Source organism: Ochotona princeps, chromosome 29, assembly GCF_030435755.1.
Source record: "Ochotona princeps isolate mOchPri1 chromosome 29, mOchPri1.hap1, whole genome shotgun sequence".
NCBI lineage: Eukaryota > Metazoa > Chordata > Mammalia > Lagomorpha > Ochotonidae > Ochotona > Ochotona princeps.
Window position 1 is genome coordinate 2964052 of NC_080860.1, and position 21925 is coordinate 2985976.

Consider the following 21925-nt stretch of genomic DNA (forward strand, 5'->3'; position numbering starts at 1 on the left):
TCCAAAGGACCCAGAGAAATCAGCCAGGAATGCGGGTGGGGGGGGAGCGTAGCATTCCCCAACCCACTCAGCGGGAGGCGGCACCGGCTACCTCCATCTCCTCATGCAGGCTGTGGAGCTCCTCCCTGGCAGAGTCGTTGAGGAGGCGGCCGAGGGAGACCACCCAGGACTTGGCATTCTCCTGCACCGTGCTGGCCAGTGGCCCCAGCTGCAGGCGGACGCAGTGCTCGTCCTTGGTCAGCGGGTGGCGCATGACCTCGGAGGCAATCTTGGAGTAGAACTGCAGCTTCTCGTCATAGAGCACGCAGGCCGGCTTCTTGGCCGCGAACTTCTCCATCACGATGGCCTTGTCCAGCTTCCAGAGGGGCCGGTACCGCTTCCACTTCTGCAGGTACTTCATGAGGCTGACGAGGACCCTGTGCACGTTGTGGGGGATCATGACCGCCTGCTCGATGATCTGGGGGTTCTGGGAGACGTCGTTGTAGAAGCTAATTATCACCACCTCCTCCTCCTCGCCCTTCTGCGGGAGGCACTCGATGCAGCTGCCACGCATCCAGCGCACGAAATGCTGCCAGAACAAAAGCCGGGGCAGTGGGGCGGGGGAGACGTTAGCACCCAGTCTGCATCACCTTACGGCTCACACATCGTGTCTGGTGGCGGAGCAGGAGACAGACCCCCCCCCCCGCCCTGCACCCCAGGTGGGCCTGGGTCCTCCACTTGAACAACATGTGAATAAAACAAGCTCAAAACCATCACCGTCTCTTGAAACCAAATGAAATGAGCTTGAGCTGGTCTGTGGTGCTGAGAGTCAAACAAGGGGACAGGAGGTCCCCACCTTAGTCATCTCCACGCAGCTGCGCACGCAGTGCACGCACATCTTGTCAATCTCGTTGGCGTTGGGGTGCAGGATGATCTCGGGGGCCGTCAGGATGGTCTCCGTTTGGAACAGCGGGACATTGCCGAGGACCAGGGCGTTGAAGGACTGCAGGTTCCTGAGGGAGGTGGACACAGGACGTGGCAGCACAGGTGCAGCCCAGGGTGTGGCCCTGGGGTGCAGAGCGGGGAGGCTTGGGTGTGGCCCTGGGATGCAGCTTGTCACAGAGGCTCCATGTGTCCTAAACCCACCAACAGAGCAGCTCAATTCTGCCCCCGGGAACCTGAACGCCCCTGGGTTGGGCCATGAGTAGTAAGGACAGCCTTCAAATTCCAGCTCAAGCACACGAATCCTCCTCCTCCCCACCCACTCCTCGCTCCCCGGTTGTGGGGGGAACCAAGTTGGGGTGACCTCAGGAGTGGAGCCCTTGCTAACCCAGACCCACTGTCCTCTCTTCCATCCCCAACCCAGTATTCCCCAAGGCATCTGGAGAGATGTTTCTGGAATGTGTGGTCCTATACCATGGCCCCCTCCAGCTGCAAACACGCCCGACTCCCCCTGCTCTCAAGACAAAAAGCAAGCTCCTGGTCCAGCCAACCCAACTCTTGGGGTCCAAATGACCCCTGCTGCCTCTTTAAGTTTCCCAGCAGCCAAGGAGAAAAGGGAAAAGCCACAACACGAACCATTCAACGCACGCAGCCCGTTTTGAACAAAGAAAATAAAACTGATGGAACAAACTTTCCCAGGAGGCTACAATCAGACAAGAAGTTCACTTCCCTCGGGCTCTCGGCCAAGATTCAGTGGGATAACCCAAAACAGCACCCTGGCACCCCACAAGCCACCACGTGGGCAGCGGTAATGAACCCAAAGGCTGGGTTCCCAGGAGACCCCCTGAGGCATCAGCTGCTACCCCAGCACACCTCAAAGGCCGCTGGGGTGATGAAGCTTGTGGCTTTGAGGCCAGCGCAAGGGGCACACGGGTTGCCATGCATGAGGCTGGCACATGACACCGCAGAAGCATCCCACCCTGGGGTGACGTCAAGCCAGCAGGAAGAGGGGGTGTGGCTAAGGGTGCTCATGGGAGGGAGCCCATTGCTGGCTGGGACATGTTCCCTTTCCAGATGCCAAGGGACCAGAGGTCTGCCCAATGTGGGAGCCAAAGGCAGCAGACTCGCCGCCAAGGGCCCTGCAGCTCAGGCCCTGCCCCTGGCGGCCGTGCAAGCTGCAGGTAGGACTTACCTAAGCACCAGCTTGGTCAGTACATCGTAGATCTTGTTTTCCCAGTACTCATAGTAGGCAGCCAGCTTGGGGGCCTTGCCCGTGTTGGTGTGGACCACTAGGCCCTCGACTTTGGTCAGCAGGGGCCCGATGGCCAGATACCACCGGACCATATGGTCCACGTCTTTGGCCCTTTCTCGCTCGATATGCTCAAAGAACTCCTTCACACCTATGGGGAAGGCCCCGATGACAGTTACTGGGATCCAGGCGCCGGCCACATGGTGGGAGGGACACAGCCAGCGTCTGGCCTTGACCCCGAAAGCAAAAAACCCCAGAGTCAGGTCCCCACTGTTCAAACGCCCACAGCACAGCACCATGGGCACCTGCTCAGGACTCCACACAGAGGCTGCCTTCACATCTCCCTTGTCCTTCAACTCCTGGCCATGACATCACCAGGTTGTGACCGGAAGTCAGGGCAATTCCTTCTGCAAGGAGCCCGCAATCCCTTCTAGTGAGCGAGTGGGATCGGGAGGATGGGCTGCGGGCTGGCTCGGGGTGGGGTGCGGTGGCAGCTCCCTATGGCAGCAGGCCAGTAGGCCACACACACCTGGGATGTCTTCGTCCCCCTTGGGAGCCGGATACTTGAACAGGTTGATGGACTCTATCAGCGTGAGCCGGGAGGCGATGTCGTCTGCATTCTTGTGGATCTGGTGGACAAGGGACTCAAACTTCCCAATGGCCTGGCGGCACCGAGTGATGTAGTCAGCGATTCCTACACCGGAAACGGAGGCGGAAGCTGGGCTCCCCTCGCACCTCCCGCGGCCTGACCCACGAACCCCGAGCCCCAGTCAAATCCACAATGCACCTCTGCCCTCCCAACCATAACACCATCATGTGCGGGGTATGTCAGGGGGGAGACGCCACAGGTGGACCCCAGGCACCCCCAATCCAGGGACCCTCACATGACCTGCGGCCTACAGGGGGACAGCTGGCCACCATTCACAACTGATCACAGAGTACAGTGTAAAATGTGAAATATTTCAGAAAAAAATTATATATATAGGAAACCTTGGCAATCTAAGCCCAGACAATTCTTCCCAGAGTTGACGCCAATGGCAGACTCCACCCAAGGGGAAACTGGTGCTCGGATGCCATTCAGACTCAGAACACGCTCCCCGCAGGAGCAGCCCCAGCTGAAGGACGGCAGGAGAAGGCACCGTGCAGGAGGAAGTGCCTGCTGCCTCCCCAGCTATGGCCTGGCAGAGAGGGAGGGTGACGAGGAGTTCAGGAAACTTAGCAGCCAAAGCAGCCAACGGTCTAACGGAAAGCACAGCGCAGGACACCAGCTGACGGCCTAATGGAAACCATGGCACAGGACGCCAGCTGAGGGTCAGTTTGTGGCGCAGTAGGTGACACAGTGCCTCCAACACAGCATCCCCAGGAGCACCAGTTCGTGTCCCGACTGCTCCACTTCCCATCCAGCTCCCTGCTTGTGGCCTGAGGAAGCAGCATAAGGCGGTCCCAGGCCTTAACACCCTGCACCCACGTGAGAGGCCTGGAGGAACTCCAGGCTCCTGGCTTTGACCTGGCCAAGCCTCTGGGGAGTGAACCCACACAGGCACAATCTCTGTCTTCCTCCCTGTGTCATGCTGCCTTTCAAACAGATCAAAATGGATCTTTTTTTAAAAAAAAATCTATCGGCTGTAACTACAAACAGGCCTCAATGCTAATCCAGCTGCAACAACTGCAAGAGCAGCCCACACGCCCACGCGCCCACGGCGGGGAGGCCACGCGCCCACGGCGGGGAGGCCACGCGCCCACGGCGGGGAGGCCACGCAGCGTTACCGAGAGAGTTCCAGTTGAGCCTCTTGTACCCGGAGCGGAACACCCTGAGCAGCTCCTGCGAGTGGTCGTCCAGCAGCACTGTCTCTGCCTCATTCAGCGTCCCGGTGAGTGTGTGGTAGTGGCCCAGCAACTGCTGTATGCTGTGGGTGTACCTGCAGGGGACAGCGCCTGTGTGATGCCCAGGCAGGCCCAGCCCGCAGGGTCCCCAGGAGGGTCACCCCCGTCCAGGAAACCCACGGGCAGGGCTGCAGGCTCATCAGCTTCCTTTCCAGCAGGTGAGTCCACCCATGTTGCCACACTCCCCCATTCTCACAGCCACCGTGCTCAACAGCAGCAGAGGCCCGGGTTGGTAGGAGGCGAGGGATCCCATAATTTCTCAGAGCACCCTCACCTCAGGAACTTGTCCTCCTGCAGGGCCACGTTCCGGGCCAGCTCGGGCACAATGAAGCCCAGCTGCTCCAGGTACTTGGCCTCATTGATGATCTCTCGCAAAGCAGGAGCGAAGTTGATGGTGAACACGTTGCCCTTGTCCGGGGCCTCTGAGGACTCCTCGGGGGTGCTGGAGGACTGTGGGAGAAGGCGCAGGCCGGCTGCGTCAGGAGGAGGCCAGCTGGGGAGCTGGCTGGCTGGTGCGGGGCCACTGCATGGAAAAGCCCTGGACCCTGGCTCCCCTTGGGAGACTGGGAAACGTGATTGGGTAGGGAGATGGCAGCAGCTGCTGTATTTGGGTAGAATCTCAAGGACCAAACACCCCCAAAGTGTCACAACGGCCAGGGTGGTCAATTGCTCTGCCCATGGACTCAACTGCTCATCAGAAATACTTAAGAAAATGTACACCGATCGTTCTCCCTGCCAGTGTTCCCTAACCACTCGCCAAAACTATTTACCACAGCGAGCCTGGACTTGGCACAGCAGGGAATCTGAAGGTGGCCGAAGGGGCATGCGGGCTCTGTGCCAGCTATTTTTTTTTTTTTAAAGATTTATTTATTTTTATTACAAAGTCAGATATACTGAGAGGAGGAGAGACAGAGAGGAAGTGGAGCTGCCGGGATTAGAACCAGCGGCCATATGGGATCAAGGCGAGGACCTTAGCCACTAGGCCACGTTGCCAAGCCCGCCAGCTATTTGTTTTTAATTCAACGGGCAGAAAGAGAGCTAAAGACCCCTGGTCCACTCCCCAAGTGCTTGCAGTGGTCCTGGGGGCCATCGCTATGGCCTCTCGGGTCCGTGTTAGCAGGAAGCTGGAGGCGGCATCCAGCCCTAGAACTCCAAAGTGGGACCTAAGCATCTTAACACCCAGGCCAAGGCCCTGTCCTGATCCTACAGCATCTGCCAGAAGGGACAAGAGTACCTGTGGCCTTGGGCATGCATGGGCAGCACCGAAGCTGGCCCCGCTCCGGTCCTGATGCCCACCTGCGCTCACCACTGAACTAAGCACCCAGCATCTGACCTGGGGAAGGCCAGGGTACAGCACGGACCATGGCACTAAGCAGGAGGAAGGGCAGCTCCCTGCAGGGCATGGCGGGCACCTGCCAGTTACGTCACCTGCAGCTCAGCAAACGCTCAGCACACTCTGCAGGTCTGGGCAGAATCCCCTGCCCAGGGAATCCCAGAGCTGCCCTGTCCCAGGACACTGTGCAAGGATGCCGTGGCCCGCTGGGGCTGGCCCGCCTGGGACGAGGGTCTGCAGAGGGCCACCTTGGTGAGCAGGCTCCTCTTCATGAGCGCAGGCAAGGTCTGCTCCGTCATCTCCCGCCACTGCAGGTACTTCCGGTCCTCGTACTCCTTCATCGTCCTGCCCACCTCCAAGTACTTCTGCTTCACCTGCCAGAGAATCCCAACAACTGCTGCGTGACCCTCGTCTCTCCAGACCAGCAGGTGTGCGGGCTCACACACTGCACACACCACACATGGCCCACGCCACACACCCACACACCATACACACACCACACATACCCCCACACACGCACCACACCATACACACTACACCGCTCATGGCACATACCTCACACCACACCACACCCACACAGAACACATCACACACACACACATACACCACACATACAGTTATCATATACACCATGCACACACCCTACACATACACCACATACACACTCACACACCACATACGACACACACCACACCACACACACATGCACACAGTACTTCAGAAAGTCCATGGGGGAGGTGGGTATGAAATTGAGCCGCACCCCTCCACGGCCTACACAGGCGCACCCCCATGGAGACCCGCCGCTCCCTTGCTGGCACCTGGCAGGCCGCCTGAGCAGGATCAGGCCATGGACAAGGGACGCACCTCCTGCCCCCGCTCACTGTCCAGCAGCTCCTCCACCTCCTGGAAGCGCAGGATGGTGTGCTTGATCCTGTAGAAGAGTGACCGCTCCCAGCAAACGGCGCCAGCCACAGGCGGGTGGTTCTTGTAGAGCGGTGGGTTCTCCAGGTTCTGCACAAAGATCTTCTTGATGACGTCGACCTAAAAGGAAGCCACCAGCACGTGAGGAACACATGCCACCCTGACCTCCAGACCGAGAGCACCACGTGCTGCCCTGCCTCCGGAGAGCACGCGACAGCTGGTGATCAACCAACACCCCGCGTCGCCCCGCGTCGCCATGCTATGGCATAGCTGCAACAACAGCATCCCATGTGGGCGCCGGTTCTAATCCCGGCAGCCCCACTTCCCCTCCAGCTCCCTGCCTGTGGCCTGGGAAAGCAGTGGAGGACGGCCCAAAGCCTTGGGACCCTGCACCCGCGTGGGAGACCCGGAGGAGGCTCCTGGCTCCTGCCTCCTGGCTTTGGTCTGGCCCAGCCCAGGCAATGGCAACCATTTGAGGACTGAAACCGTAAGGAAGAGCTCTGCTTCTTAAATAAACGAATCTTTACAAAAAGATATTGATATACCATGAACTTAAGGAATAAAAAATAATGTAAATAAGAACATATTCGAGGACAACTTATCGTGGTTTTTCACCTAAGGAAGCAGCTAATTGTCACGCTCCAGGTAACTTTCCCCTGGTTTCATGCACACACTGCTCCAGGATGGCGTGGGTCTGACACCACACCCGGGCTATGCAAGGCCAGGGAGAAATGTTCTGTAATGATGACAGGTGCAAACTGGATCCTGGGACACGGGCAACTGCAGCTGGCACAGTTAGCACCATGACTGCCAGCAGCACCCCCAGGGGCAGCCACACCAGACTACTTCCTTCTGAACGTCTCCGCTCAGTAACAAGTCAGGCAAGCGTGAGCAACCTGCACTAGGTGACAGGCTTATGGAGGAAAATTCCAGAAAGCACTGGAAAAAGGCCAGCCCACCCAAAAGTCTACTGCTCATGCTATGCCACATGTGTGCTTTGCAGCCCTGGTGATTATCGGCTCTCGCAATGGTGACCTCTTTGCAATACTGTGCGAGAATGTCGTTGAACTTCATCATCATCTGCCTGTTAATTGCCTCGCGGGAGCGAATGTGCTTGAACTTTAGGAGCATGTCGAACGCGGCCTCAGCCGAGCGGAGTGTCTTGAAGGACTCATCAATGAAGTTTTTCGCTTCTTTCTCTATAACCTGCACAGGGAAATGCAAATGGCGTCAAAGTAGTCCCCGTGGGCCTGGAGCGGGCATGGGAACGCGGGAGGCGTGGCCCGTGGCCGAGGACGCCGGTCAGCAGTGGAAGGGGGGGGACATGCCACCCTGGCTTTCTGATCTCTCTCTCCCAAGTGGCTCCAAATGACAGGGAAGGGATTTGCTGGAATACAAAGTTCGGGAGGAACCTCCATGGCGGGGGAGGTGGTGCGGTCACCACACAAGGGCTGGTGCTGCCGTAGCAGGTACACACACCAATAATGTGAAAATCAGCAAATTAAACTTCCATTACAATCTAACTACATCGCTAACCAGCCTGGCCAAGGTAACCCCGCAGAAACGCGGAGTGCCCGCTGCCAAGATGGCCCCGCCAGCCGTGCCACTTGCCAGGATCTCGATCTTGAAGTCATCCATCACGTATTTCCAGTACTGCGAGGACTTAATGCTGAAAGGGTCAAAGGTCAGGTGCTCCATGGGCTTGACCAGGCCATCCACCCTGCACAGGACATCGTCGATGCGCTTGGGGTCCCCGGTCACCGCCTTCAGCTCCGGACCGAAGATGTTATAAAATTCCTCCATGACCTGCATGAGTGAGGCGGTGAAGACACTGCCACCAAGGGGCTGTGTGTCTGCATCACCCTGCCCCCAAGGCAAGAATCACGCCACAGAGGCCTGGCAGTGCCCGCTGCACAGAGGACATGAGCTGGGCGTGTGTCCTGCCCATGCCCAGGCCACCCAAAGCACCTCGCGGCACCTGCTCCTCACTGGTCCAGCCCCAGCGGACAAGGCCAGCTCTCGGCCAGAACACACTCAGCTCTACTCTCCACCCAGGAGCTGCTTCCCGAATCTCCCAGGCCAGTCCTGGGTCCTAAGCTGGTGACTTCCCCAGGGCACAAGCAGGGTGCCAGAAGTGGAGGTGGGTAGGGATCGGTGGGTGGGCTGATAAACAATGAGCGGGAAGGTGGTGGGGTGATATGTGGGTGGAGGGTGGGTGGGTGGGTGAGTAGGTACATGATTGGGTGGATGGGCAGATAAACAGGCAGGAAGGTGATAGGGTTATATGTGGGTGGGTGAGTGGACAGGTAGGTGAACAGCAGGGCGGGTGGGTGAGCAGCTAGTCATCAGGAAAAGTGTGGTGGCCAATTCATGCAAACCCTGGTCCCTGCGGACATCCACCCCACACCGTCGGCAATCAGATCACCCTGGGGTCACACGCTGAGGCTGAATCCCTGGACAGGGATGCTGCGACCGAGAGCAAGGACAAAGAGACAAGGTCTTGGAGTGGGCTTGGGGGAATCTTTAAGAGGGAGGGGCAGGATTTTGCAAAACGCACAGAAAAGGACCGGCCAGAGAGGTGCATGAACTGGGGAAGAGCAGGAACAAGCCGCGTCCCGAGAGCCCAGGCATGCCCAGGACACGCCACAGCGCAAGACGTGTCAAGACACCCAGGCTGCTCCGGTACATTCTGGTACTTTCTAGTGTGTTCTATGCATTCTTTCCAGACTGTCTCTCCTGGTCTGGCCCCTCCGACTCCCATGTGCTCCCCTGCCGCCCCCTGCCCCATCACCTGCAGCACGTAGGAGAGGTCCTGGCAGATGGTGGCCATGTAGTCGGTCCTCTCGAAAAGCCGCTTCCGGTCAAACTCCCAGCGCGCCTCCCGGCCCGAAGCCTCGATCTTGGCCCGGGTGTCGAAGTAGGCCTTCTTCCACAGTCGGAGGGTGTTCCTGGCATCCAGGGCTTTGCGCTGCGCATTCGCTCGGTTTTCCCTGTGAAGCCAAGGTGCCACCGTGGCAGGAAGGCAGGCAGAGGCGAAGGCCCAGCTCGTACCTGGTGGGAGCCCACACCATGGCAAGAAGCCTTTCTCTTGTCTCAAAACAACTCTTTTCTTCCACATTCTACAGAGGTTCCCAGAGTCCCTACCTACAGTGCATGGTATGCTGTCATGCCATGGGTGTACATGCTTAGGGTGTACCGTGGATTCCAACCCTGGCACCCCTATGGGGGATAAAGATATCCTAAGAGGTGTCTTAACCTCTGAACCCAACACTTGCCCCCTAGATCTTTATTAAGAAAGTGAAAAGGGGGGCTGGCATTGTAGCATAGCATGTAAAATCGCCGCTTGCAGCACCAATATCCCATAAAGCACTGGTTCTAGGCCCAGCTGTTCCACTTCCCATATAGCTCACTGCTAATGGCCTGGGGAAAAAAACAGACAGACATGGCCCAGGTGCTTGGGCCCCTAACACACACGAGAGACCCTGAAGAAGCTCCTAGCTCTGGCTAGCCCCTGCCAGGTGGCCAGCTGGGAGTGAGCCAGTGGGTGGAAGGTTAATCTTTCTCACTCTCTCCCTCCTTTGTTGTAACTCCCTCAAATAAATATCCTTATAAAGAAAGAACAAAGCAGAGGAGGTGGCTCTGAGGGAGCTGGGGTCCCAGACTAAGGATCCCCTGGCTGGGAGGCTGGGGGGCTTGGGGGCCGTGGAGCCGGTGCTAAGGGTACAGGGCTTCCTTTGGAGACATAGTGTCCTTAGGATGGTCGGCAGTGACAGGTGACACGCAGACCACCAGACAGCAGCTGGCGAATGGGTGAGTGGCCACCCCGTGGAGCTGCCAGCGCCAGGCTGGGCCAAGGCAAGCAACCCTCAGAGCCACCAGTGCCGGGTCGGACTGCACCAAGCGCTGGGCACCACTTACTTGAACAGGGTCCGCAGGTTGACCACACGGCAGACCCTCTCCGCAATCTCCCAGGCGATGCGCTCCAGGAGCGGGATCATCCTCTCGTCCTTGTTGTAGTGGCGGGAAATGATCCAGACCATGCGCAGGGCGCTCATCATGGAAGGGATGGTATCGAGGACCACATGAAAGCCAGAGCCATGCGTGATGTTCTGCCCAGGGAGAAACATGGCCGGGCAGGTGTGTCACACCAGAGGCTCAGCCCCAGCGAGTCAGCACTTCCCACGGGGAGCCCTGAGCCGTGCGTGACGTTCTGCCCAGGGAGAAACGCTACCAAGGAGGTGTGTCATGACAGAGGCTCAGCTGCAGGGAGTTGGCACCTCCCATGGGGAGCCAATCAACACACACACACACACACACAGAGGAAGGGGCCGGGAATGGGATCCCTAACGTGGAGACGGAAGACTGACATGTGAACATGGCAACCCACAGGCGTGAGTGGAGTGTGACCACATTCGTGTGCTATAAATAAGGATTGTGGTTTTGCATGTACACACGTGCATGTATGCATGCGTCATGTAAAGAGAATGCATGCACAGCCACTCCATCGACCCAGGGAGGCTCCTCTGCAGGGCCCCTCACACACCAAATGCCACCAACATGCAAGTCCCGCACATCTGAGGCTTGGCTCTGCCTCAAACGACATCACGCTTTAGCTCCATGTGGCTGTTGGGGAGACAGCCAGGCCTGCTCAGCAAACAGCCGCATGGCCTGCACGCTTGGCACCCCTCCCGCAGGGCTCCCGCAGGCCCACTGAAACGGCCTGCCGCGCACCTACCTTGAAGTGGCGCTCCACGGTGGACAGGAAGCGCACGTTGTCCGAGGCCTCCATGTGCAGCTTGAAGAGCTCAGTGAGCACGGGCTGCAGGTTGGCCACCAGCATCGAGTCCGACTGCTTCAGCACCTCCAGCACCTTCCTCACCACGGGCAGCCTGGTCTGCTCGTGCAACGCGCTCAAGGTCGCGTTCCTCTCCCGCCAGAACTCGATCTCCGCCAGGGGCCCATTGCCCTGTGGGCACACGGACGCGTGTGTGTGCATGGACCCGGCGCAGTCCTGGCACAGTCTCAGCACCCACTCCAGCCTGCCCAGCCGCCCCAACAGGGACCCATGGTATGGGGTGTACAGGTTGGGTGCAGGGCTGAACCCTGCAGATTCCAGGGTCCCTGGTGCCCAGGTGGGGGGCGGTGGGGGCAGAGGCTTGAGCTGATTCTGGGGACCTCTGGGTGATCACCTGCGGAGTCTTCTTCAGCTGACTCTCCAGGGCAGTGGAGATCTGGCTCAGCCAGTTGATGACGCACTGCTCCAGGAGTTCCAGGGATTCGGGGTCGGCAGCCAGATCCAACACCTCCCCCTCCACGCTGACATTTGGCATCTCCAACTTGATCTCGCCTGGGGATGGGGGCGGAGGGAGTGTCCGTCATCCAGAGGGGTGGGCCAGCCCTGTGGTGTAGCAACTTAAACCCCTGAGAAGGTGCCGGCCTCCATATCAGAGACCCAAACACAGCTCCGGCTGCCCCTCTGGCCACCCAGTCCCCTCCTGATGTTGCTGAACTGGCGGCTGCAGAGGGCCTCAGTGACTGGGCCCTGCACCCATGGGGAAGCCTGGGTGGAACTCTAGCCTCCTCTAACTTCAACCTGGCCCAGCCCCAGCCATGACAGCCTTTTGGGAGATGAAACACAAAGTTCTTTAAAATCAGCCACGCAACAGCTGCTACGGAACCCTCACAACCGGAAGGGGAGTTGAGAAGTGGGCTGGCACCATGACCATGAGTTCAGCCTCATCCCGCAGCAGAGTGCCCGGCACCCAGGCTTGCCTCTACTTTTCACCCAGCTCCCTACTGATGCGGCTGGGAGGCAGCCGGAGACGGCCCACATGTGGGAGACCAGGGTGGAGCGGCCGGCTCCTGGCTCCAGCCTAGGCCAGCCCCGGCTGCTGCCACAGTGGCAGTAAAACAGCCACGACAGGAATCTGCCCCAGCCACTTCCTCTCACTCTCTTTGACTCTCAAATACATAAACCTTCTCTCAAAAGTTGGCAGGCACTCAGTGTGAAGACAAATGTGGAAAAGATGAGAGCAGAGACGGACTGCACGGACGTTCCCCGGGGAACAGAACGCAGTGGGACTGGTGGTTGGGGCCCCTCCCGCTCCCCCTGACAATGCTCTTCAGGAGCACACGGAGAACATGCACACTTCTGATCTTCTGGCTTCCAGCACGGTCGTGCCAATGCGAGCACTTCCACTTAAGAAAAATAAGTTTATTTGTTCTAGAACGACAGCCTATTCATGACCCTTAACATCCTGGCTGAAAAACATTGTCTTTTTTTTTTAAGGTTTTTGTTTTTTTTTTTTTTTTTCATTTACTTGAAATTCAGACTTAGAGAATCTTCCAACCACTGGTTCCCTCCCCAGATGACCACAGCGGCCAAGCCTGAACCAGCGGCCAGGAGCTTCTGGTCTCCCACGTGGGTGCTGGGTCCCAGGGCTTTGGGCCGTCCTCCACTGCTTTCTCAGGTCATCAGCCGGGAGCTGGATGGGAAGTGGAGCAGCCGGGACTTGAACCAGCGCCTATATGGGATGCTGGTGTTGCAGGCAGTGGTTTTATCAGCTGTGCCACAACACTGGCCCCCTCTCACACCCTCAGCCCACCTGTCAGCTCCCTGTCCTGGCCCACCATACACCTTCTCCCCCTACCCAGGCCCCCGCCAACCTGACAAGGTGCAGAGGCTCTCAGTGCAACAGGTTCACTGCATGCTCCTCTCAGAGGAAGTGTGATTCCACCTCCTCCAGGCAGCCCCCTAGGATCTCCCCTCCCTCCTACTCTGCCCATCACACACTGTCTCTTCTCATGGTGAGACAGCCATACCCTGGGCCGGGGGGAGGTGTGTGGGGAGGCGATGCCCCGGTGACCCACCTTCCAGCTGTTGCATGGTCCTCTGGATGCTGCTGGCAAACTTCTGGATGTTCATCAGGAACTCATCCCGGATGAGCTGCACGCTGTGGTACTCCACGGCCTCCCCGGGCACGGCAGGCAGCTCTGCCTCGTATTCCTGGAAGCCCACGGCCTCCCCGGGGGCCAGGCCCGACGCTGCTTCCATCTTGTGCTGGTTGAAGGACAGAGCCGGCAGGAACACCTGCAATGCCAAGTGCGTGGCCAAGTCACACAACGTCCCGGCTGCTGGCGCCCAGCGCGGCGGGCCTTGGGCCCTCACGGGCACAGGTGCGAGAACTCGACCTGCTCAGACCCAAAGACACAGAAGTTACATCTGAGTTGTGATCCAAGCGGCAGGGCCTGCAGCCTGGGACACCAGCATTCACTAGGGGTTCAGGTTCTAGTCCTGGCTGCTCCGCTTCCCATCCTGCTCCCTGCCAGTGAACCTGCAGAGGAAGACGGCCCAAGTGCCTGTGCCCCCGTACTGCACAGGACTCCCGGATGGAGCTCCGGGCTCTTGGCTTCTGTCTGGCCCAGACCGTTGCCGCCACGTGCAGAGTGAGCCAGCAGAGGCACGGGCTCTTTCTCCTTCATACTCTGTAAATCTGCCTTTCAAACACAAATAAAGAAATGGATCCTTAAGAAACCACCGCCATACAAGGTTTTTACCAGACATGAGATAGCCATCCAGGGACTTGACAACAGTCTGGGGAGAAAATCAGACTTAACAGTTTTTTCATTTTCATACAAAACAAGTCTAAATCCTCATCTCTGAGTGGTCCTCACGGAGTCTGTAGGAAAATGCGAATTATGGAAAGAACTTTGTGTGCGACCTGGCGCGATGGCTCCACTGGCTAATCCTTCCCCTTCAAGCACCAGGACCCCATATCAATGCCAATTTGAGTCCTAGTTGTTGTGCTTCCCATCCAGCTCCCTGCTTGTGGCCTGGGAAAGTAGTCAGGGACAGCCCAAAGCCTTGGGACCCTGCATCCCTATGGGAGACCTGGAAGAAACTCCTGGCTCCGGGCTTTGGATCGGTTCCGCTTCAGCCATTACAACCATTTGGAGAGTGAACCAGCAGGTAGAAGATCTTTTGGTCTCTCTATAAAATCAGTCTTTCCAACAAAAATAAATAAAACAAAAAAAAATGTGCATGCATTTCATGGGCACCAAACTAAGCCGATCTTCTGATCCTGTTTTCTGCCAAGTTTCTGTCCGAGAACCAGAAGCTGAGGTTTGAGGGTGACTGAGCGGCTCCCCGCAATGCCAAGACCAGCCCTCGCCCGCTCACCTGGCATATGATGTCCTTCAGGAAGCCAAGCACCTGGCGATTCAGGATGCCGTACTCGAGCACCTCGGGCATGATCTCCAGGGCCTCACTCATGTCGCTGGCCTCAGTGACGGTCTCTGGGCAGGAAGAGGGCAGAGGGCAAAGGTCAGTGGGGAGGAGGCCAGGGGCGAGCATCTGCCTCCTGGGGTCATGGCACCACGGTGCTCCAGCTGCAAGCCCAGAATATTCTCCACTCCCTGTGCAGAAACAATTCCCCGGGGCCACTGAGGCAAGCTGAGGCTCTGTGGTCCAGGGACTCCCCTCGCAGGCTGCAGGGACCACACGCCTCTGTCAGCTGACTAGACTGTCTGAAGACGGGTGGGAATGGGAAACACTTGGCTCATCTACAAACGTCTATTGGGAACTGGCATGTAGCGCGGCACGTCAAGCTACCGCCTGCAACAGCAGCATCTCATATGGTTGCTAATTCCAGGCCTGGCTGTCCATTTGTGATCCAGCTCCCTGCTTGTGGCCTGGAAAAGCAGTGCAGGACGCCCCAAAGCCTTGGGAGCCTGCACCCGCATGGGAGACCCAGAAGAAGTTCCGGGCTCCTGGCTTCAGATTGCCTCAGCTTCAGTCATTACAGCCATTTGGGAAAGGAACCAATGATCTTTCTGTCTCCCCTTCTCTCTGTAAATCTGATCTGTCCTTCCAATAAAAATAAATAGATCTTTAAGAAAAATACAGTCTTAAGAACAGAAGAAAAAGAAGGAGCAAACATTTGCTGGTCTCCTGGCTGTGATGACCTGAGGGTCTGTGTCCATCTATCAGTGCCAGTGGGGTGGGGGGCCCTGGTGGGGAGACCCTCATACTTACTCATGGCCACTCTCCACTCTGTGCCAGGTGAGCCAGCGAGTGGTACCCCACCAGACTCAAGATTCCCCCATACCCCATCTCAGGTGTCCCAGCTGCCAGAGAGAGCCACAAGCTGCCAGGGAGCTTGGGCGGTACCCTCCACCAGGGCGGCCCAAGGCACCTGCCGGTCCCATCTGCGCTGGCTTCCGATCGCAGCTCCCTGCCCACACTGAGCCCGGAGCCAGCAGCTCCTGCTGAGCCCCAGCCCCCCAGCTTTGGCCCTGGCCTAACCTGGGCTTTGTAGTCACATGGGGAGTGAACCTGTGGGTAGAACAGTCTCTCTCTCTTCTCTCTGTAACTTCCTTTCTAACAAATAAATACTTGTTTGAAATAAAGCTATACTCCAAGGAAATGTGATAAAGGAAGAAGTTCCACACACACACACACCACAGCCCTCACAACTGTGCACACATGCAAACACGCATCAGCACACACACACCAGGATGTACCTTTTGTGTTTCTGAGGAAGAACACCACGTTCTGGTCCAGAAACTCCTCGGGCACTGGAACACCCAGCACCTGCAGGTAGGTCCTCTCCACGATGCGCTTAACCAGGCGCTGGGACGAGACAGCAGAGATGTCACCCAGCCAAGGACCCCTGGGTCATGCCCACCCAAGCATCCCAGAGTCTTAAGGCACACCTGTGCCCTCCCCAATGGCGTTTGCTGACCTGTAGCCAGCCACACAGCAGGCATCCTGGGAAGGCCTTGGTGTGCCAGTCTGCCAAGACTGAGACCCACTGGGCAGTCTACTGGCCAGCTTGGCCACCCCGGCAACTGACACAGGGCAGCCAACACGTAGCTATGTGAAGGGACCAGGCTCTGCCACCACCCAGGCCGAGGGTTTGTCTCATGGCAGGATAGGGCCAGGGACATCCAGGCCAGCTGAGTGTCAGGGCTGCTGTGGGAGCCCTGCACCCCAGCTCCACACTCTACCTCCGAGCCCCTGCACCCCTGGACTGTGGGCCCACCTACACCCTACACTCCAGGTCTGTGGGACCACCCCCAAGCCCTGTATCCCAGTTCTGCACCCCACCCCACGCCCTGCACCCTAGGTTGTAGGCCCATCCTGAGCCCTGCACCCCAGTTCTGCACCCCACCCTGAGCCCTGCACCCCAGACCTGTGGGTCCACCCCTGAGCCCCATACCCCAGGCCTGTGGGCCCACCCTGAGCCCTGCACCCCAGGTCCGTGGGTCCACCCCTGAGCCCTGCACCCCAGGCCTGTGGGCCCACCCTGAGCCCTGCACCCCAGACCTGTGTGTCTGGCCCTCCCAGCACAACTGGATCACCCTACTACTCTTTATTGATTCCCACCCACCCTGGGACGGGGCTGGGCGAAGCAGTTGGCTCCATTCCTCTGTGATCGGCCCCCAGGCAGGCTGCTACCATGCCCAGCAGTGCTTAGTTAGCAAGGCTGAGGGAACCAAGCACAGGGCACGAGATCCCACAGGGAGAGGATGGTGGCCCTTGGTGCCAACCTATCCCAGCTCCACCTGTGGGCTCCCTTCCACTGCTGCCAGCCAGTACCCAGAGTCCTTCCATCTGCTCACCGACTCAGGGTGGCCGTGGGACCCCAGTGTGGCCTGTCCCTGGCACGCAGGGCCGGTCACCCCCAAGTGAGGATGGCAAGCCCACTACCTTAGCCGGGAGCCTCCCTGAGCTGGCGGTGTCCTCATCCTCTGCACTGACAGAAGGCGGCACGAGGGATTCGCTCCTCAGCTGCATGTTTTTCACTGCAAAATGGGACACGATGCACAGGTGGAATCGCCCGAACCCAGACATTCCCACAGCACGTGTCAGCAACACGCGTGTGCACCGCTTGCACACAAGGTCTTGCAGAAGAAAGCTGTGTGGCAGGTGTCAGAAATCAACATGCACATGTGTGTGCATTATATGTGTACATGTGTTGTGTTACGTGTGTACGCGTGTTTCAGTGTGTGTGGGTGTGCACTTAGGCATGCTCTTTGACATGTTTACATAACAGAAAACAGTTGTGCAGTCTTGTACGCATCACAGCGAACACGTCACCAACTTGCTCACTCCAGGCTCAGCTCCGGCCATTGCAGCCCTTTGGGGAGTGAACCAACAGATGGAAGATGCTTCTCTCTCTGTCCTTCCTTATCTCTGTATATCTTTCTAACAAAAATAAGCAAATCATTTTTTTTTAAATACAGGTGTTGGGGAGTAAGCCAACAGTGGGAAGACTGAGAGACACACACACATTGTAGAGAAATGTTGATATAAAAGCAAACGCAGCTGAACGAGAGGGCGCGATCAGAGACAGGGACTTGGCGATACGTCCACAAGCCGAGGACACCAGCCACCGAAGCCACGGAGGCCAAGAAGTGGCCGCTCCTCACCACCCTTCAACGACGATGACCCCTGGGCCCTGGACTTGGGGTCCCCAGAGTTGCAGGAGAGGGAACACATGCTGCTCCCAGCTGGCTGTGGTGTGGGCGTGGTCCCTTGGTACAGTGGCCCCCAGCCCCTAGGGTGCCCAGGGGGTCCCTCAGCTGCCCCGCCCAGCCCCTCAGAGCACCCAGGGGGTCCCTCAGCTGCCCCGCCCAGCCCCTCAGGGCACCCAGGGGGTCCCTCAGCAGTACCCTGCCCAGCCCCTCAGGGTGCCCAGGGGGTCCCTCAGCTGCCCCGCCCAGCCCCTCAGGGCACCCAGGGGGGTCCCTCAGCAGTGCCCCGCCCAGCGCCTCAGGGCACCCAGGGGGTCCCTCAGCAGTACCCTGCCCAGCCCCTCAGGGTGCCCAGGGGGTCCCTCAGCAGTGCCCCGCCCAGCCCCTCAGGGCGCCCAGGGGGTCCCTCAGCAGTGCCCCGCCCAGCGCCACACCTGGGACTTTCTCTGGGACGTCCACGTTCTCCATGTTCATATCATCCTCCTCATTCGCCTCTTCAGCTGGAACGGGGATGTCCTCTTCAGAACAGGGGGAGACAGAAAGAGAGTGTGCGTCCATGGGCCGCCTGCGTCCCTGCGTCCCCATGGAGCACAACGGGGATGTGGCACTCAGGGCAACATGTCCAAGCAGGCCGACTCGACCACCGGGGCCACCCTCCCGAGACAGCTGGGAAGCTTCCTGCAGATCCTGCCAGGGCCCAGGACCACTCGAACAACCACAGTGCCCCCAGCACAGACTCACAGACTTGAACCACAGAGAATGGGGCCCAGGGTGTGCAAGGGCCCTGAGCAGGAGGCTCAAAGGCAGCGGACCGCGGGGTCCATGGGTGGGAGAACTGAGCACGTGAAGTTGCCATCTGCAACGCTGCATCTCACGGGGGGCGCCAGTTCAACTTGCAGCTGCTCCACTTCCCAGCTACTCCTCTTCCCATCCAGCTCCCTGTCTATGGCCTGGGAAAGTAGTCGAGGATGGCCCAAAGCCTTGAGACCCTGCACCCACATGGGAAGAGGCTCCTGGACTTTCGACTAGCCCAGATTCAACCGTGGCAACCACCTGGAAAGTGAACCAGCAAATGGGTGATCTGTTTCTCTTTCTCTATATATAACTCTTTCAAGTAAATAAATACTTTTTAAAATGAAAAACTGGGGTCTGACAGGGTAGCCTAGTGGCTAAAGCCCTCGCCTTGCACATGCCAGGATCCCATATGGGTGCCTGGCAGCCCCACTTCCCAACCAGCTCCCTGCCTGTGGCCTGGGAAAGCAGTCGAGGACAGTCCAAAGCCTTGGGACCCTACACCTGCATGGGAGACCTGGAGGAAGTTCCTGGCTCCTGGCTTCGGATCGGCCACCTGGGAAATAAACCAGCAGATGGAAGATCTTCCTCTTCGTCTTTCCTTCTCTCTGTATATCTGACTTTCCAATAAAAATAGATAAATCTTTAAAATAAAAAAATTTTAAACTGCAAGCCCGACTCTCTGGATGACACGCTCCTACACATGCCGTGCGCACACACACCTGCATACTGGCTTCCGTCATGGAGTCCAGTACTCTGAGAAGCTGAGTATTCTGCCATTGGGAAAGGGGCAAATCGAACACAACATATCTATCTACTTAGAATCTATCAAGTCGGGGACACACGGGAGAAGTCCCCGAGACACAGGGGGAGGGAGGACAAGGCACAGAACATCATCACACTAAGATGTGGGAGACTGCTCCATGATCACCGCATACATGCCTCCTTAGACAGAGGACAGAGCTGGCAGCCGCCTGAGATCCAGCAGGATCCAGCAGGATCTGACCAGACTCACTGCGGGCGTTTCCTGTGGGCACGGGAGGCTGGGCTCAGGGCTGCTGGCAGGCTGCTCTGTCACTTTGTCAACCTCCACATTACAAACAACGTGATTGTGGTGACTTGAAGAAGTTACTCAGCAACAGTCCACTCACTGACATTGTGTCACTTCACCTTCCCAGCCAGGACAACACCCTGAGCTGCCCAGGGACACCCCAGGCCCTGCCTTGGTCAGGGAGAGTAAGAGAGAGGATAGGCGTGGGGAGACACACTCGTGGGGTGACAGGCCCCCTGTATTCCCGAGTCCTTGGCACAGCTGTCCCCTTCCCAGCAGTGGCCTTGGTAAGGCTGGGGACTTAACAAGCAAAAGCTCAAGTGGCAACCCATGCCCCCCACCTCTGTCTTTGAGAGCTACTGGTTAGCGCTCCCAAAGTTCCCGGGGATGGCACGCTTGGCCCCATCCCCAGGCAGCGGCCTTGGCGAAGTCCACAGCTGAGGGCAGTGCTAGGGGCCGGCGGCAGGCAGGGACCTCTGGTGTCCCGGAGAGCATCGGGAAACACGAGGGGGTCTGTGGGAAGCGAGGTCAGCCCGCTGCCAGTGGACACAGAACTCGGCCACTGGCTTGCAGCGGTCCCAGGCAGCTCCCTGATTCCAGGGTCGTGTGGTCGTGGATGGTGCTCAGACTCAGGGCCCCACAACTTCTCCAGACCTGAGGTCTAACCCAAGGTCAGGTTCCCACAGGGGCCACGTAGTCCTCTGTGGCCGCAGGAGCCACGTGCAGTCTGCTTGTGAGGTTGGGGAGGTGCCAGGGGACCGGGACCAGAACAGGACAGGGAGGGGCTGGGACCAGCACAGCCCAGGACAGGGACAGGACAGGGCCAGGACAGGGACAGGGAGGGGCTGGGACCAGCACAGGACAGGACAGGACAGGGAGGGGCTGGGACCAGCCCAGGACAGGGACAGGACAGGGCCAGGACAGGGACAGGGAGGGGCTGGGACCAGCACAGGACAGGACAGGGCAGGGAGGGGCTGGGACCAGCACAGGACAGGGACAGGACAGGGAGGGGCTGGGACCAGCACAGGACAGGACAGGGACAGGACAGGGAGGGGCTGGGACCAGCACAGCCCAGGACAGGGACAGGACCGGGCCAGGGCCAAGACCAGGACCAGTACGGCCCAGCGACCTGGACCCTCACCCGGGTCTGGACAGTTGCTCCGTGTTTCTCGGCCTCCTGCAGGCAGGTTCCTGACCCCGGGGTCCCTCCCTGGCTCCCTCTGCGGTCCTGGGCCTGCCCTGCATGGCACACGCCTCACAGGGGCTCTAAAATGAACCGACCCACCTGGCTCGGCCCTTCCTCCACTCCAGCGCTGGCGCCGGACAGCAGGCAGACGAGCGCCCGGCACTGGCGTGGAGTGGGCAGCTGCGCGCTGGCTCAGCGCTTGTTCGCCCCCCTCTGAAGATGCGGGTGCTGGGAGTGGGGGGCCGGTCACCCACCTCATCCACAGCCTGAAGGGCTCCACCGCCCGGCGCAGTGGGTGCCGGCCGCACCGTCTCCCGGCCGCACCGTCTCCCGCCCCACGGGCGCCACGGGCCAGCCCGAGCGCTCATAGCCTACACCTGAGCCGCCCGAGCGCTCAGTGTCCACACCTGAGCCCCCGGCGGGAGGGGAGGCGCGGCCTGCTCACCCATCTCCACCTCCTCCTCCTCGGGCACCACCTTGCGGCAGAAGAAGAGAGCGACGGCGTTCTCCTCGTCGCTCCTCTGGTTGAGGAAGTGCAGGATGAGGTCCTCGCCCTCGCCGTCGTCGCGACCCAGCAGCTCCTCGAAGAGCTGCGGGTCGGTGAGGCCGAAGGCCGTGTACACGCGGTCGCGCATCCACAGCACCCGCAGGTCGTCCATGGCGGCGAGCGGGGCGCAGCCAGCCCAGCCGGGACCCGGCGCGGTGGAGCAAGGGCGGGCGTCCGTAGCAACGGCGCCCCTGGCGACGGGCACCCAGGAAACGGCCGCCAGCCGCCTGGCCCGCGCCGGTGCCCCGCGCCGCAGTGGAAGCTGAGGTCGCGCAGGGCGCGGGGGCAGCTGCGGTCACGAGGCGAGGCGCAAGGGGCACCCCCAACCCTCAGCCCTGCGTGTCCCTGCACGCTCGGGGCTGTGCAGCAGACCAAGACAAAATGAACAGAACAGCCACGTTTTAAAAATATAGACACTTTTATTTGCCGTTAGTAAAAGTCAGTCCAATACTAAGGAAGCTGCAAGTGCGTCCTTTCATGGGTCTGTGGGGCAAAATGCTCGCTGCCCTGGCTGACCATGAGCCCCTGGTGCTGTTACCTGGGAACCCTGAAAACCGGCCCTG

At 59.0% G+C, this 21925-nt stretch overlaps 1 protein-coding gene across 1 annotated transcript in view; it reads right to left on the minus strand.

The window, feature by feature from the left end:
- Positions 1-21594, minus strand: part of DNAH10 (dynein axonemal heavy chain 10) — an 85445-nt gene extending 63851 nt beyond the window's left edge. The window contains exons 1-20 of the mRNA XM_036496384.2: positions 21261-21594; positions 18221-18304; positions 17020-17114; positions 15831-15939; positions 14488-14603; positions 13179-13398; positions 11498-11655; positions 11044-11274; positions 10227-10417; positions 9100-9298; positions 7920-8114; positions 7344-7514; positions 6252-6428; positions 5636-5761; positions 4329-4504; positions 3938-4089; positions 2700-2864; positions 2114-2321; positions 836-992; positions 92-568 (exon numbers count right to left, since the gene is read on the minus strand). Of these exons, the coding sequence (XP_036352277.2) occupies positions 92-568; positions 836-992; positions 2114-2321; positions 2700-2864; positions 3938-4089; positions 4329-4504; positions 5636-5761; positions 6252-6428; positions 7344-7514; positions 7920-8114; positions 9100-9298; positions 10227-10417; positions 11044-11274; positions 11498-11655; positions 13179-13398; positions 14488-14603; positions 15831-15939; positions 17020-17114; positions 18221-18304; positions 21261-21474 (3621 nt within the window). The 5' untranslated portion in view covers positions 21475-21594. The remainder of the gene's footprint in view (positions 1-91; positions 569-835; positions 993-2113; positions 2322-2699; positions 2865-3937; positions 4090-4328; positions 4505-5635; positions 5762-6251; positions 6429-7343; positions 7515-7919; positions 8115-9099; positions 9299-10226; positions 10418-11043; positions 11275-11497; positions 11656-13178; positions 13399-14487; positions 14604-15830; positions 15940-17019; positions 17115-18220; positions 18305-21260) is intronic.
- Between the last annotated feature and the right edge of the window lie 331 nt (positions 21595-21925).